This window comes from Osmia bicornis, unplaced genomic scaffold (genome assembly GCF_907164935.1).
Source record: "Osmia bicornis bicornis unplaced genomic scaffold, iOsmBic2.1, whole genome shotgun sequence".
NCBI classification, from domain to species: Eukaryota; Metazoa; Arthropoda; class Insecta; order Hymenoptera; family Megachilidae; genus Osmia; species Osmia bicornis.
Window position 1 is genome coordinate 41,653 of NW_025791330.1, and position 16,378 is coordinate 58,030.

Below are 16,378 nucleotides of genomic sequence, written 5' to 3' on the forward strand. Positions count from 1 at the left end.
AGATACACCTTGCAAAACCAATCAAATCCTACAACCAGCAACGATAAAACGACCACAAGTAAGTCAGCTAAATCCGCACAGAACCCTCAGAATAGCAAAAAAAGGAAAATCCACCCATACATCGATACTCTAGACCCCACAATAGACCTTTGCTCACACACACAAACTAACTCGTGGCTAGAAGAAATTCCCACTAATAACATGTGCAGCGTATTGACAACAGACAATACACCAACCGACACAACCGACACCATCAATAGAACTGAAACAGCTAAACCTCCTCCAATATACATACAAGCACAAATCATAGAACCGTTAACTGAACTGCTAGAGCAACAAGCAGGCAACAACAACTATATATTAAAACAATTAAAAGATAATCAAATAAAAATTCAGCTAAAGTCGTCTGAACTTTATAGGAAAATAGTGGATGCTTTAAAGAGCAAAAACGCAAACTTTTACACTTACCAAACAAAAACAGATCGTAGTTACAAAGTAATACTCCGTGGAATTCACCCAAAAACAAATACGAGTAAAATCATAGAAGAATTAAAACAATACAACCACTCTGTCAGAACAATACAAAATATAGTCAAATACGATACCAAGCAACCACTGCCACTCTTTATAATAGAACTCGAACCAAACAATAACAACAAAGGTATATACAACATAGAAAAACTATTAAACACCATGGTCAAATTTGAACCACCAAGACCCAAACGCGACATTCCGCAATGCCACCGTTGTCAAACTCACGGACACACGAAAAACTACTGCAACAGATCCCCAGTCTGTGTCAAGTGTGCAGGTAACCATCTGACTACATTGTGTCCAAAGCAAGGTAAAATTGAAAACGTAAAATGTAGCAACTGCCAAGGTAAACATCCTGCAAACTACAAAGGCTGCATAGTGAGGAAACAACTGCAGTTAAAACTATACCCCACACTAAGAAAAAGAACTGAGCAAACCCCAACAGAAACGAATAATAATTTCTTGCCAATCAGCGAAGCACACAAACCGTTACCAACTTCCATATCCAACCATGCCCAACCGTTGGGCATAAGCAATAGAACATACGCGCAAGTAACCGCGGAACACAACGCAGACCGTCAAACCCAGAACCAAATTTCCCTCACTCACCCAAACTATCCCACCGAAACAGAATCCTCAGAGATAAAACAACTTCTAATCCAATCTATTAAAAATGCAGAGCTCATAACCAATATGTTAGCAACACAAACTTCACTGCTGCAGCAACAAACTCAGCAAATAACTACCATGATAGAACTACTAGTCAAAATCGTCAATAGCAACAAATAATGAATCGCCCAATCAAAATAGCAGTATGGAACAGCAACGGGCTGCAACAAAGACTACAAGAACTTATAGTGTTTATCCACACCCACGATATTGACATTATGGCAATCTCTGAAACACACTTTACAGCAAGAAACTTTGTTAAAATCCCACATTATACAATATATGATACCAAACACCCATCAGGAAAAGCACACGGAGGTATCGCTATCATTATAAGAAACAACATTAAACACCATCCCCATAGCAACACCGAATACGAATACCTGCAAGCTACAACGATAACAGTAGAAACCACAAACGGAGAAATACAAATATCAGCCATCTACTCGCCTCCAAAGCACAAGCTCACTATGGAACAGTACGAGAACTTCTTCAATAACTTAGGAAACAAATTCATAGCGGCCGGGGACTATAACGCCAAACATAGACAATGGGGATCCAAAAGATCATCTCCCAGGGGTACAACCCTGTTGCGCACAATGGAAAAGCTGTCATTAACGCCAATATCGACTGGCGAGCCTACCTACTGGCCAACAGCCCTCGAAAAGACACCCGACCTCATAGATTTTGCCATAACCAAAAACATCAGCAGGATGCATCTTAAAATATCGCCAAACTCGGAACTGAGCTCCGATCATACTCCCATACTACTAGAGTATTTACAAAAACCACTCCAAATAGAAAACACGCCCATACTATACAACAATACCACAAACTGGGACAGCTTTAGAACAATAATTAATGAGAGATTAAATTGTAGTATACCACTAAAAACTCCGGACCACATCGAAAACGCAGTAGACTACTTAACGCAGACAATCCAAGAAGCTGCTTGGTCATCCACCCTCGTTATCGACAATAATAAAACTGGCCCATCGTACCCGAATTATATACTACAAAAGATAAAACAAAAAAGAAAAGCTAAATCTCAGTGGCAACAAAACAAAACAAGGCAAAATAAAAGACAACTGAACGCACTGACCAGGGAAATCAAAAAAGTGCTACAAGAGTACCGTAACAAAAACTTCAACCAATATCTCGCAAACTTGTCACCAAATAAAGATTCGAACTACTCATTATGGAAGGCAACGAAACGACTAAAAAGATCAATAGTACCAACACCAGCAATACGTAAACCTGACGGCTCCTGGGCAAGAAGCTCCGTGGAACAAGCCTCAACATTTGCAGAACATTTACATCAAACTTTCCAACCAAACCCCACACCATTAGATGCAACAGCAACAGCAAGATCAAGAACAACTACAGCTACAACAGCAACAATAAATGACAGCACCAACTACGAAAGCATACCAATACGCAGCACCACACAACAAGAAATAAAACGACTGATCCTAACAATGAAAACTGACAAAATCCCGGGATTCGACCTTATCAGCAGAAAAGTCATTAAAGAACTTCCTCCTAAAGCTATCCGAATGATCACCATAATTTTCAATGCCATATTCAGAATCAGGTACTTTCCCAGCGGTTGGAAACTAGCAGAAATAATAATGCTGCCTAAGCCAAATAAAAATATACATGAACCTTCTTCATATAGACCGATCTCTCTATTACCAATACTGTCCAAATGCTTGAAAAAATTTTCCTAGCTAGGATCAAGGAAATAATCAACAGTAAACAGCTAATACCAGACCACCAGTTCGGCTTCAGGGAAAAACACGCTACCATCGAGCAAGCTCACAGAATAGTCAACAAAATCACGACCGCTCTAGAAACTCGGAAATATTGTACATGCTTATTTCTAGATATAGAAAAAGCATTCGATAAGGTCTGGCATGAGGGCCTATTGGAAATCATAAAACAACTCCTCCCTGAAACATTCTACGAGCTCCTAAAGTCCTACCTTACCAATAGAACATTCTACGTAAAAGTAAAGGATGCGCACTCAAATATACAAAAAATAGATGCTGGAGTACCCCAGGGAAGTGTATTGGGCCCAATACTTTACACTTTGTATACAGCAGATATCCCAACAACTCCAAATAGTACAACCTGCACATTCGCCGACGACACCGGAATAATTGCAATGCATGAAGATCCCTACAAAGCCGTAAAAATCCTTCAAAATCACATAAGCTTGCTGGAGAAGTGGTTGGAAAAGCGGAGAATAAAGGTTAACCACAGCAAATGCAATCACATAACTTTCACCCTCCGCAAAGGCATTATCCCAAAAATCACACTCCATAACAACGAAATACCGCAAACAAAGACCGTCAAATACTTGGGACTTCACCTAGACACTAAATTAACATGGAAACAACACATAATTAAAAAAATACAACAAATCAGAATTCTAAGAAAAAACATGCATTGGTTAACCAGCCGTCGCTCAAACTGAATATAGAAAATAAATTATTAATCTACAAGGTCATAATAAAACCCATATGGACGTACGGCATCCAATTATGGGGTACAGCAGCCAAAAGCCACATAGACAAGATGGAAGCTATGCAGTCGATAATACTACGAACAATAGCAGATGCACCCTGGTATATAAAAAACGAAGAGCTAAGGAAAGACTTACAAATCCTTACGGTAAGGGAAGAAATACACCGACTATCCAATAGGTACAAAACAAGAACAACGAACCATTCTAACCCGCTGGCCAGCAACTTATACACCGATAGCACCCTAAGAAGATTGAAGAAGAAACAACCACAGGATCTAGTAATGTAAACCTGGATAAAATTACCTGTGAACCAGTGCCATTCCGTTGGGAATAGCAACCACACGCTACCCTCAACAATCAACAGCTATGACGACGTGCCTAATGTCCTGCAGGACAAATTGCATGGGCTTCATCAGGGGTTACAATAAAAAAAAAAAAAAAAAAAAAAAAAAACTTACATATATTAATTACTAATTACATATTTCTTATTGTATTCCCAATTTAGGGCGAACAACTTATAATTTCTTATTGTATTCCTATTTCTAGCCGCACTTATTGTGATACTAGCGATTTTGTTTTATAATTTAATATTCACTTACCTTTTATTTTTGAATAAACAATTTCCATTAGTTTCTAGCACATTAGTGTTTGGATTTCACTCCTTAACCGCAAACCACACGAACCTATAATCCCTAACACACAGAATACGAGTCGCCTTCTAAGGGAACCGCTCTCCCTACAAGTCGGTGCAGTAACGTACTCACTCTGGGTCGTTACACGCCGTACTATTTAAAGTTTTAGTTTTATTTAATTATTATTTACTTAGCGCGGTCGTTTTCTCGATTATTTGATTATTCGAGTGATGTGCCTTGAAAAATTTATTTATGCAACTAGTGTTATATTGATTATTTGTTTTATTATCGTATTTCTATTTCCGTTTTCTATTCTGTCTCATTGAAATGTTATTTATTATTTATTTATTCGCAACGGTATAATTATATAATGTGTTTAATGAACCTGCGCAATTTACGTCTCGTTCGGTGATTTAATTGTTTAATTGTTTAATTGTTCAATTTATTTATATTTGCTGTCTCGTCGTCTGATTTATTTCATATTTCGTATTTCGTACTTCACCTTATATTTATTCATATTTCATGTTTTTATCATCTATCGTAGTTAAGTTTGTTTATTTTACTTTATCTTATTCTATTTTATGTTATTTCATTTATTTTATTTCAATTCATCTCATTGCATCTTATTCTATTTTATTTTATTTCATCTCATTTCATTTTATTTCATTTCAATCCTTTTATTTTATTCTATCTTATTTTATCCTATTTTATATTATTTTATTCTATTTTATTTTATTTTATTTCACCATCTATTCATATTCATATTTCATAATTCATGCTATTTCATGTCATTTACGGTGCGGTACCGTATTTATTTTATTTTATTCTATTTTGGTTGCTATGTGCATCGGTTTTGCACTTGTATCGCGTGTTTAATAATCTATGTAGTGTTGCGAACCTCGCTTGTACGTATGTGTGTGATATCATGTGAATTTAGCCGCAAGCTTGTAATCACTAGCGCTGAATGAAATGTAATATGGCGACGATGCTATAAGAGTATGACTGCAGCATGTCTGCATTATGTTATATCAATGCTTATAAATTAGGAGCCAAATTCAAAGGAATATACAAACAATAGATAAGATACTGTAAAACTTTCAACATGGGAGATCGTGCTGGGAGAGAGTTGGAAATCCGGAGAAATAAGACTGTCACTCTTGAAATTTCTAAAGAACTAATTTATTGCGGGCCGTATCTAATTCGTTACTCGTAACGAAAATCATGTTGGTTCTTGAAACTGTTGAAGTCTCCGACATCCTGTTTATTTACAGAGGGTCGTAAATTCTCTTACGGGAATTGGCTCGCCTTGGCTCGCTAGCGCGAGACCTTTTGTTATTTTCCGTTTTCTCTGGATCCCACGCTTTCTCTTAACACGTGTGCACAGAATCGTTCTCGAGTCTTGGCGGAGCACCACCATCTTCCGCTCGCCCAAGGGTGGACCGAAGCCAGGGAGAGGGACCGCCTCCGGACAAGGATGGCGCCTCCACCATTGGACCGGGGATGATCCTGAAGGAGGATTCAGGACCCAGCGAGGAGGGGATGGCAGCCAACTTCGATCGAGGATCTTCACCGCCAAGCTCAGAACGATTCAAAGCTTCAACCCGTCTTGAGTAAAATTGCTGGAAAGAATAATAAAGTACAAACTATTATTTTTCCTTAAAATCAAAGTGTATTTTATTAAAACCCGCGCCGCGAGCAGAGTGCTTTAGCGCTCCACGGGCACCTTACCCACGTTGTAAACATCAAAAATCCCTAGACACCTGAAATCCACGCGCAACAGTAGGCTATTTTATCATTCTGTCATTGATTTATTAGTTTTATTTAGTTTTATTTAGTTTCACTCATTATCGTATTTTCAGTTTAATTACCATTCTCATCATTTCATTGTTAATGGTACAGTATTGCCTCGAAATAAGCAAGTGGTCTCGACTTCGAAATAAGCAAGTCGCTATCCCCTCTTCTTTGTTTGAAGTCGCCCGCAAAGTGAGAGGTACGAGAAATGAGTGAGCGGTCCATGAAAGCGCGAAGCCGATGTTTAGGGTAATAAATTTCACGCTTGACTGAGCAGTGACATCGGTTAGTAGAAGAAGGATGGAATATATGTATATAATGCTTTCTATCCTTGTTCAAAAAATAACATCGCTGCTCGGCCGATCACTTTATGATTTGCCGCTACCTCGCGTTCTCTATCGTCCCGTTTCGAGAACAAAGTCAAGCCGAATAGCTACCTCCCTCGAAATAAGCATCGGTTCGGTCCCGAGCCACTTGCTTATTTCGTGGCAATACTGTACATCGTGTCTTATGGTCTACGCGGTTTACGTATTGTCGTGTTTCAGTTATTCGTTTCGCTGAAATTTATCTTTATTTCACGATTTATATTCAATTCCACGTTTATTCTAATATTCTGTGTTTTATTAATTTTCTTATTCGCGACGATGCAGCATTGTAATGTGTTTAAATGAATAAATTGGACAATTTGGGTTATGTGATTGATTATGTGTTTCTTTAATTCCCTTTCTGTTTTCAATTTCAGTTCTGTTTGTTTGTTCCGGTGATGTTTTAGTTTTGTTTCAGCAGTGTTTCAGTGTATTTGTATTTGTTTTTAGGGTTGTAACGACCCACAGTGAGTACGTCACTGCACCGACTTGTAGGGAGAGCAGTTCCCTTAGAAGGCGACTCGTATTCTATGTGTTAGGGATTACAGGTTCGTGTGGTGTGCGGTTAAGGAGTGAAATCCAAACACTAATGTGCTAGAACTAATTATAATTTGTTTATTCAATTCAATAAGGTAAGTGAATATTATTTGAAATATAATATAAAACAAAATCGCTAGTATTACAATATGTACGGCTAGAAATAGGAATACAATAAGAAATTATAATTTTGTTCACCCTAGATTGGGAATACAATAAGAAATATTTAATTAGTAGTTAATATACAAAAATAGAAATTAATGATTAGTAATAAATGATAATTAATTAATTAACGCTAACGCGAACGTAGCTTGGTCTTCTTCTACCACAGTCAATACTCTGTTTAATTTCACCAATAACTTTGGAAACTAAATTCCAGAGGTTTGTGCAAAACTATTAGATTCAAGTTAACCTTTCCTACGGGTCGCAATCGGTTTCTGGGATAACCAGAGCTGTGTTAGACGCAGGCCGTCTCAAGGAGCTCGGCTCCTCGCTAGCTCTTTACACTTGAGTGTTGGCTTAGCTTAACACCTGTGTAACACGTTGCGTACCGTGAGTAGAAGATCCACTGATCCGTAGTACAGCACGCCACCAATGGAGGAGAAGGAATAAGCTACTGCTCGCGCTCTATTGCTGCCTAAACAGCTCAGCGCAAGCTTTCCTCTACTATTCAGAGTATTGCCTGCTTCTGACCGTGGTCAGAGAAGATCTGCGCTTGAAACCGTGTGGAACGCCTCTATTTATACTCAGATTTTGCTGAGTCGGCGTTTTTTTTCCACATAGAGTTTCTTGGGGTAGCTGGGATTTTCCCATCACGTGACGGTCCAGCATCCCCGCTCTAGAATTTCATCCCACCGTGTGTTCATTGGGGTTGCGCTGGCGCATGCGCGGTCAGACGTCGATAATTTATCGATAATCTGTTTTACCGTCTGACTTATCGACTATACGTTTATCGACGAATTTAGCAAACTCAGTTATCGACAAAAATGAAAACTATTTATTACATAATTATTATACATTAAAAATATAAAATAATTTTTAACAAAAAAAAAATCCGACTTCAAAATGCACTAAAAAGTATAAAATAATTTCCATTTCATTTATATCTGTATTCCACAGCTATTGATACAATCTACTTAATCATTAAATAGGATACTAAATATATTTTAAAGTTTTCGGAGGCGGCGCAAAATTAAAAACTTTTCCTCTACTAGGAAGATCCTAGTTCAGGTGTCGGCAACCAGTGACAAATGACCCATTTGATAATTTCAAGTAAATAATATTCAATGAGAATCAATATACCCATTACGAATTAACTATACTGCAGTTCACGAGTGACCGCACTTAACTCGCGCAGCTAGTGACCTACTGAGGTCTAGGGAGATTTTTAATAGTGCGTGTGATTCCCCTTTACAGCTTGCTTCTTACTTTACGTTCACATCATTTTTTTCCGGAAAATAATAGAATTTTCATTGCATCGTGAAACTTTACAATATTATCACTTGTTTTCAGTTATCGTACGTCATATATTTCTGTCCACCATTTATATCATCGCAAAGTATAATAAGAAGCAAGCTGGAGAGGGGAATAACACACGTCATTAAAAATCTCTCTAGACCTAGTGAGCGGCGCGAGTTAAGTATGGTCTCTTGTGAACTGCAGTATAGTGCATGTCCATCAGAAGTGCTGACAATTTCTCATACAATCGTTACAATTACAAATGTTTTCAACCGGACCTATAATTTTTCTCTTACGACTTATTAATTACCAAGTTTGCCATACCACAATCAAATCGTTATTGGCAGCACCGTTTGTTCGGGTATTTTTAATTTTGCGCCGCCTCCGAAAACTTTGAAATATATTTAGTATCCTATTTAATGATTAAGTAGATTGTATTAATAGCTGTGGAATACAGATATAAATGAAATGGAAATTATTTTATACTTTTTAGTGCATTTTGAAGTCGGATTTTTTTTTGTTAAAAATTATTTTATTTCACACTTTTTAGTGGAACGAGCAGTATTCGAAGTTTACTTGCAGGGACAAGTTTGAAAAATCGCGATCGGTATATTCCTTGGAGGGTAACCCTAAAGAATAGGCTTTTTATTATAATAACAATAGTTATTAACAATAAGAAGTTACATAAATTTTGGGAAATCGGATCATCGCGGAATGATCTACGAAATGTGAAAACTTTCATCGTAATCGGTGCATTCCTTGAACCAGAACGTATTTTGCAATAATGAAAACCGTTCGAAATAAAAAAATGCGAAATGTTTTTATAACGGGACCAATCGGAAGACATATCCTACAAGACGCAAAAGATTTCATTCCGATTGGTCCATCCGTCTCGGAGTAATCAGCGAACGCACATTTAGAAAAAAAAAAGTCGTTAGGAATAAAAAAATGCAAAATATTTTTTTTACGGGACCAATGGGGAATTGTACTGTACAAGATGCAAAAAGTTTCATTCCGATTGGTCCATCCGTATCAGAATAATCGGTGAACATACACCGCACGTACATGAAATAGTACGTTTTTTGCAATAAAAACCGTTCGGAATGAAAAAATATAGAATGTTTTTTTAACGGGACCAATGGGGAGACATACTTTAGAAGATGCAAAAGGTTTCGTTCTGTTGAGGGGTGTCTTCCCATTTAATACGGCCCTGGGTCGACCGAGTTTACCCGATCGTTACCGAGCGGAGTCCTTCGGGTCGCGGGATACCGGCAATAACTGTCCTTTCTAATTTAGTCGCTATCGATCTGTCGATCAAGAGTATACGTCGTGTCAATAGAGAATAAATCATTGTGCAAAGAACAATCTAGAATAATTATCTATTTTGTATCAGAAACTGTCCTCTCCCTGTCCGGTCGATACAAGCACTGCGTCTACAGGTTATGGGCCCAGGTACAAGGTGTATTGTCTAGCCGGAAGAGAGATAAGGAGATTCGCGGTCGCGAAACGGTAATTGGCAAAAAAGGCGTGCGGAACGACAGTTTAACGGTCTTCGAGCGGCCATCTTGCATATCGAGCAAGGCACGTGGCGTGAGTCACAGATTCCGAGAGAATCGGAAAAGTGCGAGCATCGAGTGCAGAAAATTAATACCTAAAAGAAAAAAAACAATCTTTTGTGGTTTTCGCGTCTATCAGGGCGGACGTTGGCCTGTGGTATACTTTTCTTTCGTTTTTTTTTGGGTTTGTCGACAAGGTGAAGATGCCGGATGACGGCTTGATAAAGTCGGTCAAGCGTTTTGACAGCACGAATTTCCAAGTATGGAAATTCCAGCTCACTGCCGTGCTGTTGGCAAACGAAATTTTCGACGTCGTAGACGGCTCAAGAACGAGACCACCCGACGAGCAAGGAGCCAACGCGGGAAGAATGAAAACATGGATCAAGGACAACGTAAGGGCAATGGCCATCATAGCTTCGGCGATGGAGGACGAACAAGTAAATAGCATCTTAGTTTGCGGTACCTCAAAGGAAATGTGGGACAAACTGATCACGATGCACGAGCAGAAATCGGCGTCCAACATAGGGACCTTGACTCAAAGATTCTACTCGTACAGGATGAATCCTACGGATTCAGTGATACATCATGTCACGGCAGTGCAAAACATGGCAAGGCAGCTGATAGATCTCGGCGAGAAGATCTCTGATTCTGCAATCATCGCAAAAATCCTATCCAGTTTAACGTCGAAGTACAGTGTTTTCAAGACGGCTTGGGACAGCGTTGACCCCGATCGGCAAACAGTCTCGTATCTGTTGGAGCGGCTCATAAGGGAAGAGCAAAGTCTCAACGACGAGGGCGATTCGGTGGGCGCATTGGCAGTCGCGAGAAAGAACAATTCGAAAGGAAATCTGCTATCCAAGGACGAAAAAGACAAAAAGAAGAAGAGGAGATCTAAGATGAGTATCGAATGCTATAGGTGTCAGGAAAAAGGACACTACGCTAGCCAATGCCCGAAGAAGAAAAGCCAAGGTGATAACAAAAACAGTAGTAGCCAAACAAGTGCCGGGTGTGCGTTCGTAATCGGATCGCGGGAAAAAAAGCGGGAAAATGCCTACCGCGAGTGACAAGCAAAGTCCAGCGTCGGTAAAACAGGTTCGGGACCGGGCGCGGTAGTCCTCCGCAACCCGGCGCGTCCCCAGGTGGCGGATAGGGGAACGGCCAGTAGATATACTGGTTAGTTGCGATTTAAGCGCCTAGCACAGGTGACGAATAAGCAACCGCGGACCAAATGGACTAGGGGAAGGAACCCCGAACAATAAACCAAACATGGAGGAGGTTTCAAATAGAAAAATGTCTACGGTGCAGGGGAGGGATACCCCAGTACCGGCGCTCAGGGGTGAGCAAGCGGGCCCCGGGGCGTCGTTATCCGACGACCGCAGCACTATGGTGGTGGCTGACCTGGCCACCATGGTGTCCACTGCTACAGGCAGCAATAACGTTGAAGCTCTAGCCCCAGACGATATCTGGGGTAAGCTGAAGGAAGTCGATGCAGTAGAGTGCGCTCAACTGACACGGATGCGCCAGGTCCTTGATAGCATGAAAGTTGCGACGGAGAAGCAACGCAACGTTTCAAACGCTATCAAGGACGGCATTCCACGCTTGGGCGAACTGGTCGACATTATGACCTTCAGCAGAGTAACACGCTGTAAAGCGATTAGGGCGTTACAATTAGCGCCTATGTCCCCGGCCACACCTCCCCGCACTCCGGCAGCGATTTGTCCTCCTCAAAAGAGGGGCAGGGCAGCGCTCTCCAGCCCGGAGGATCAAGAGGAGGAAAAGAGAAGGAAGACGGTGGCCCAGGATGCGGAAACCTGGACCACTGCTACGAAGAAGCGGGCAAAGAAGAAGAACTCCTCCGACAGCCTTAGTGCACCCCAAAAGGGGAAAAATGCCAACACCCCGCCTAACTTAAAAAAGGGCGGGAATAAGAATAAGGAGCCGGCAAAAAATCCGGATGAAAACAAGAAGCCTGATGGGACTCAGGCGAAGGAGAAGAAGAAGAAGAAGAAGAAGAAGAAGAAGAAGACGAAAACTCGCCAGCGCTCGAACCGGAGCGCTGTGGTTGTCAAGCCCGCGGAGGGCAAGACTTATGCGGAAGTCCTCGGGGCAATACGTAAGAAAGTGCGCCCCGAGGATACCGAGACGGTTATCCGCACGGCTCGCAAAACGAAGGAGGGCGCCGTCCTCCTTGAGTTGGACCGCTGCGGTGACCAGATTGCCCTACAGCGAGCGATTCAAGAGGCCGTGGGGCAGTCCGGCGAGGCCAGGATACTCACCAGCCGTGTTCGGCTAGAAGTACTGGACATGGACTGCCTCACCACTTCCGCGGAAGTGGAGGAAGCGGTGCGGCGCGAACTCGGCGACGACATGTGCGGTCAGCTCAAGGTCGCCGTTTTCGCGCCGAACGCGCGTGAGCTTCGAATGGCGGTCGTCGAGCTCGACGAAATGCCGGCCCGAAAGCTCCTGGAAAAGGGGAAGCTGTGCGTCGGTTGGATCCGTTGCCGTCTACGGCAGCGGACGGACGTGCAGCGCTGCTTCCGGTGTCTTGGATTCGGCCACCGGAAGCAGGAGTGCAAGGGGCCGGACCGCAGCGGCCTCTGTTGGAAGTGCGGCCAACAGGGGCACAAGGCGACCGCCTGCACCGCCAAACCGTGCTGCTTCCTCTGCTCCGATGCAGCAGAGGGCGCACAGCCCCAGGAGCACGTTCCAGGCTCTGGGGCATGCAAGGCCTTCCGGGTTGCCCTGGACAAGGCGAAGGGTCGGAAAGGACCTTCTTCGTCCTCCAGGGCAACCTAAACAGGAGTAGGGTCGCTGATGATCTGCTGACGCAGCTCGTTCACGAGCACCGTGCTAGCGTAGCGATCATCAGCGAACCCTACCGAATTAGAGCTAACTGGCACGTAGACAGCTCCGGCTCCGCGGCGATTTGGGTCATCGACCCCGTTACAAGGGTCGCGAATCGCGGAGGTGGATGTTGCTACGTGTGGGTGACGACGGAGCAAGCCACATTCGTGAGCTGTTACCTCTCCCCCAACGACAGTATCCAGAGATTCAGGGACAAGCTCGAGGCCCTTGAGGACGATCTGCGCGATTTTCCCGGCAGACTTGTTGTCGCCGGGGACTTTAACGCGCGGGCCATAGAGTGGGGCATGCCGCAACCCAACACCAGAGGCAAACTGGTGTTGGAGATGGTTGCCCGACTCGGCCTTGTCGTCCTCAACGTCGGTACAACACCAACGTACCGGCGACCGGGCTTCGGGTATTCGATCCCTGATATCACGCTGGTGTCGGAGGACCTGGTCCGCAACGCCGTTGGTTGGAAGGTGATGGATGACTTCACCGGTAGTGATCATCAGTACATCACCTTCCAGCTCATCGACGCGACGCGAAAGCAGTCAGCTGCTAGCGCGCGTCGACCATCTGGCTGGAACGCGGCCAAGATGGACGGTGATAAATTCGTCGCAGCCTTGCTCGACGGCGCTCGGCACATTCCACCAGTGCCCGAGGACGCCAATGATGTCGGCGCGGTGGACGCTCTAGTGGACGCCACCATGGGGCTCATCCACCGTGCATGCGACGCGTCCATGCCTCGCAAGAGGCCTTGGAAAGGCAGGACGCAGGCGTACTGGTGGAATGACCAGATCGCCGAGCTCCGGAGGCTTTGCCATCGATCGCGCAGGTTGGCGCAACGCGCCGCTGGTCGACCCGAGGCGGCGGAAAAGGTCACGGCCTACAAAGCCGCAAAGAAGTCCTTAGGCAAAGCCATTCGGACGAGCAAGGAACGCAGCTGGAAGCAGCTTTGCGACGAAGTGGACCAGGATCCTTGGGGGAGGGGCTACAAGCTCGTGATGGGCAAGCTCCGCCCACCCACCCAGGTCATGGACGAGAGGAAGGCGCGAAATGTCGTGGATGCCCTTTTTCCGACACATCCGGTCACTGTCGAGCCCCGACTGACCGATGAGGAGAAGGACATCCCGCCGTTCCGCGCCGAGGAGCTCATGCTTGCGGAACGCAGCATGAAGTCCGGTAAGGCCCCGGGCCCCGATGGCATACCGGCAGAGGCGATTAAGGCAGCTGCTCGCAACTGTCCTGGCCTCTTGCTCGGTATGTACAACGGGTGCCTGAGAGCAGGAGTCTTCCCAGCCCGGTGGAAGCTGGCACGCCTTGCCTTGATTCCCAAGGGCAAAGGCGACCCCGATTCTCCATCATTTTATCGCCCCCTGTGTATGTTAGACACAGCGGGGAAGATGATGGAGCGCTTGCTCAAGCCGCGATTGGCGGCCGCTATTGAGCAAGCCGGGGGCCTCTCACACCGGCAGCACGGCTTCAGGAAAGGGCACTCCACGATTGATGCGATCGCCGAGGTGACCGGGGCAGTACGCCAGGCCGAAACCGCCTGTCATAAGGCTAGGCCCATAGTACTCCTCGTGACCCTCGACGTGAGGAACGCGTTTAATTCGGCTAGGTGGAGCGATATGCTCCACGCGCTCGAGCGGTCCTTCAGGGTACCTCCATATCTCGCTGCGATGATGAGAGATTACCTGAGGGACCGCAAGCTGTCGTACATGACAGCCCAGGGCATTAGGACGAAGGATGTCACCGCCGGAGCGGCACAGGGGTCAGTGTTGGGACCTGACCTCTGGAATGTCATATACGACAGCCTGCTCCGCCTGGAAATGCCCGATAACGCGTTCCTCGTCGCATTCGCCGACGACGTCGCCGCCGTCATTACGGCACGGAGTCCCGAGTTGGCCCAACTTACGCTTAACCAAGTTATGCGCAGGGTCAACGGGTGGATGGAAGATCACGGTCTCCAGTTGGCTGCTGCCAAGACGGAGATCGTGATTCTCACCAAGAGAAGAATTCCCACCTCCATCACGATGATGGTCGGGACTCAGCCTGTACAGACCTGCAGCTCTGCGAGGTACCTGGGGGTGATGCTGGATAACCGGCTCACCTTCTGGGAGCATATTCGCAGGGTCTGCGACAAGGCCGTGCAGAGTACGGCGGCGCTAAGCCGTCTCATGGCGAACGTGGGAGGCCCGAAGCCGTGCAAGAGAAGACTCCTGTTGACGTCCGTCCAGGCAGCCCTGCTTTATGGGGCAGAAATCTGGGCGGACGCCCTTAGGGTAAAAAAGTACCGGACTCGGATGGCCGCCGTCCAGCGCCGCGGGGCACTGCGTGTTGCGTGCTCGTACCGCACAGTGTCCGAAGACGCGGCGCTAGTTGTTGCCGGCACGATCCCGATAGATCTGCTCGCCCAAGAGCGAAAGGAGATATATCTCCAGAGTTCTGAGATCGGGCGAGCGGACGCCGCGGAGCAAGCCCGCGAGCGAACCATCGGGCGCTGGCAACAGCGTTGGGACGCTAGTCCCAAAGGACGGTGGACCCGGCTCCTGATCCAGGACCTGGGCCAGTGGTCGTCGCGTCGCCATGGCGAGGTGACCTTTTACCTGACGCAATTCCTGACAGGACACGGCTACTTCCGCAAGTACCTGTTTAGGATGCGGAAGGTAGGGTCACCTCGCTGCTTGCTTTGTGGCGAAGCGGAGGACGATGCGCTCCACACCTTCTTCGTCTGCGATTATTTTGCGGACAAGCGAAGAGGTGTGGAGCTCGCCATCGCCGACAGCATCACCCCGGAGAACATCGTCGGGGTGATGCTCCACAGCCAGAAGCTGTGGGACATTGTGGCGCAATATGTAGAGTACATACTGCGCCGCAAGCGTGAAGAGGGGTGCCTAGTGGCACCCCCCTCGTGACCCGAGACGCGCCGCCAAGGCGCAGATAGCACAGCCCCGGAGCCGAAGTAATGCTAACGCGGTTCCGGCTCCGGGGGTTAACTGTGGGTATGGAGGAGGGGTTTTAGTGGGTATACCCGGAAGCGAATACTTGCTTCCGGGGGAGCCCCACACTACCCGGGTGTGGTCGTACCATTTGGTAGCTCCCCGGGTGTGCGGAAATGCATTTCCCCTCCTCCTTAAAAAAAAAAAAAAAAAAAAAAAAAAACAGGTTCGGGAATTGCTCGCTGCCGATACAAAAGACGTCTGGATTACCGACAGTGGCGCGTCTGAACATATCACGTGTCGTCGGGAGTGGCTTGAAGATCTGCGGTCGGTAAAAGGAGAAAAAGTTTCGCTGGGCGACGACGGCGAGTGCGAAGTGACCGGCATAGGCAAAGTGCGCATAGAAAAGCTCGTGGACGGGAAATGGGAAAGCGGACTTATTGAAAATGTGCTACTCGTTCCAAGGGTAACGAAGAATCTTTTCTCGGTAGGCGTTTGCACAAAAAGAGGTTTTCGCGTT

General features: G+C 45.3%; 1 protein-coding gene across 1 annotated transcript; it reads left to right on the forward strand.

The window, feature by feature from the left end:
• Positions 1 to 10,275: 10,275 nt before the first annotated feature.
• On the forward strand, positions 10,276 to 11,136 carry LOC123989039. The gene has a single exon (XM_046289758.1). It carries the CDS (start codon positions 10,276 to 10,278, stop codon positions 11,134 to 11,136), a length of 861 nt encoding a protein of 286 aa, XP_046145714.1.
• Positions 11,137 to 16,378: the final 5,242 nt, after the last annotated feature.

Coding starts and splice junctions, on each gene's coding strand:
- LOC123989039 (XM_046289758.1), top strand. CDS start 10,276: ATGCCGGATGACGGCTTGATAAAGTCGGTCAAGCGTTTTGACAGCACG.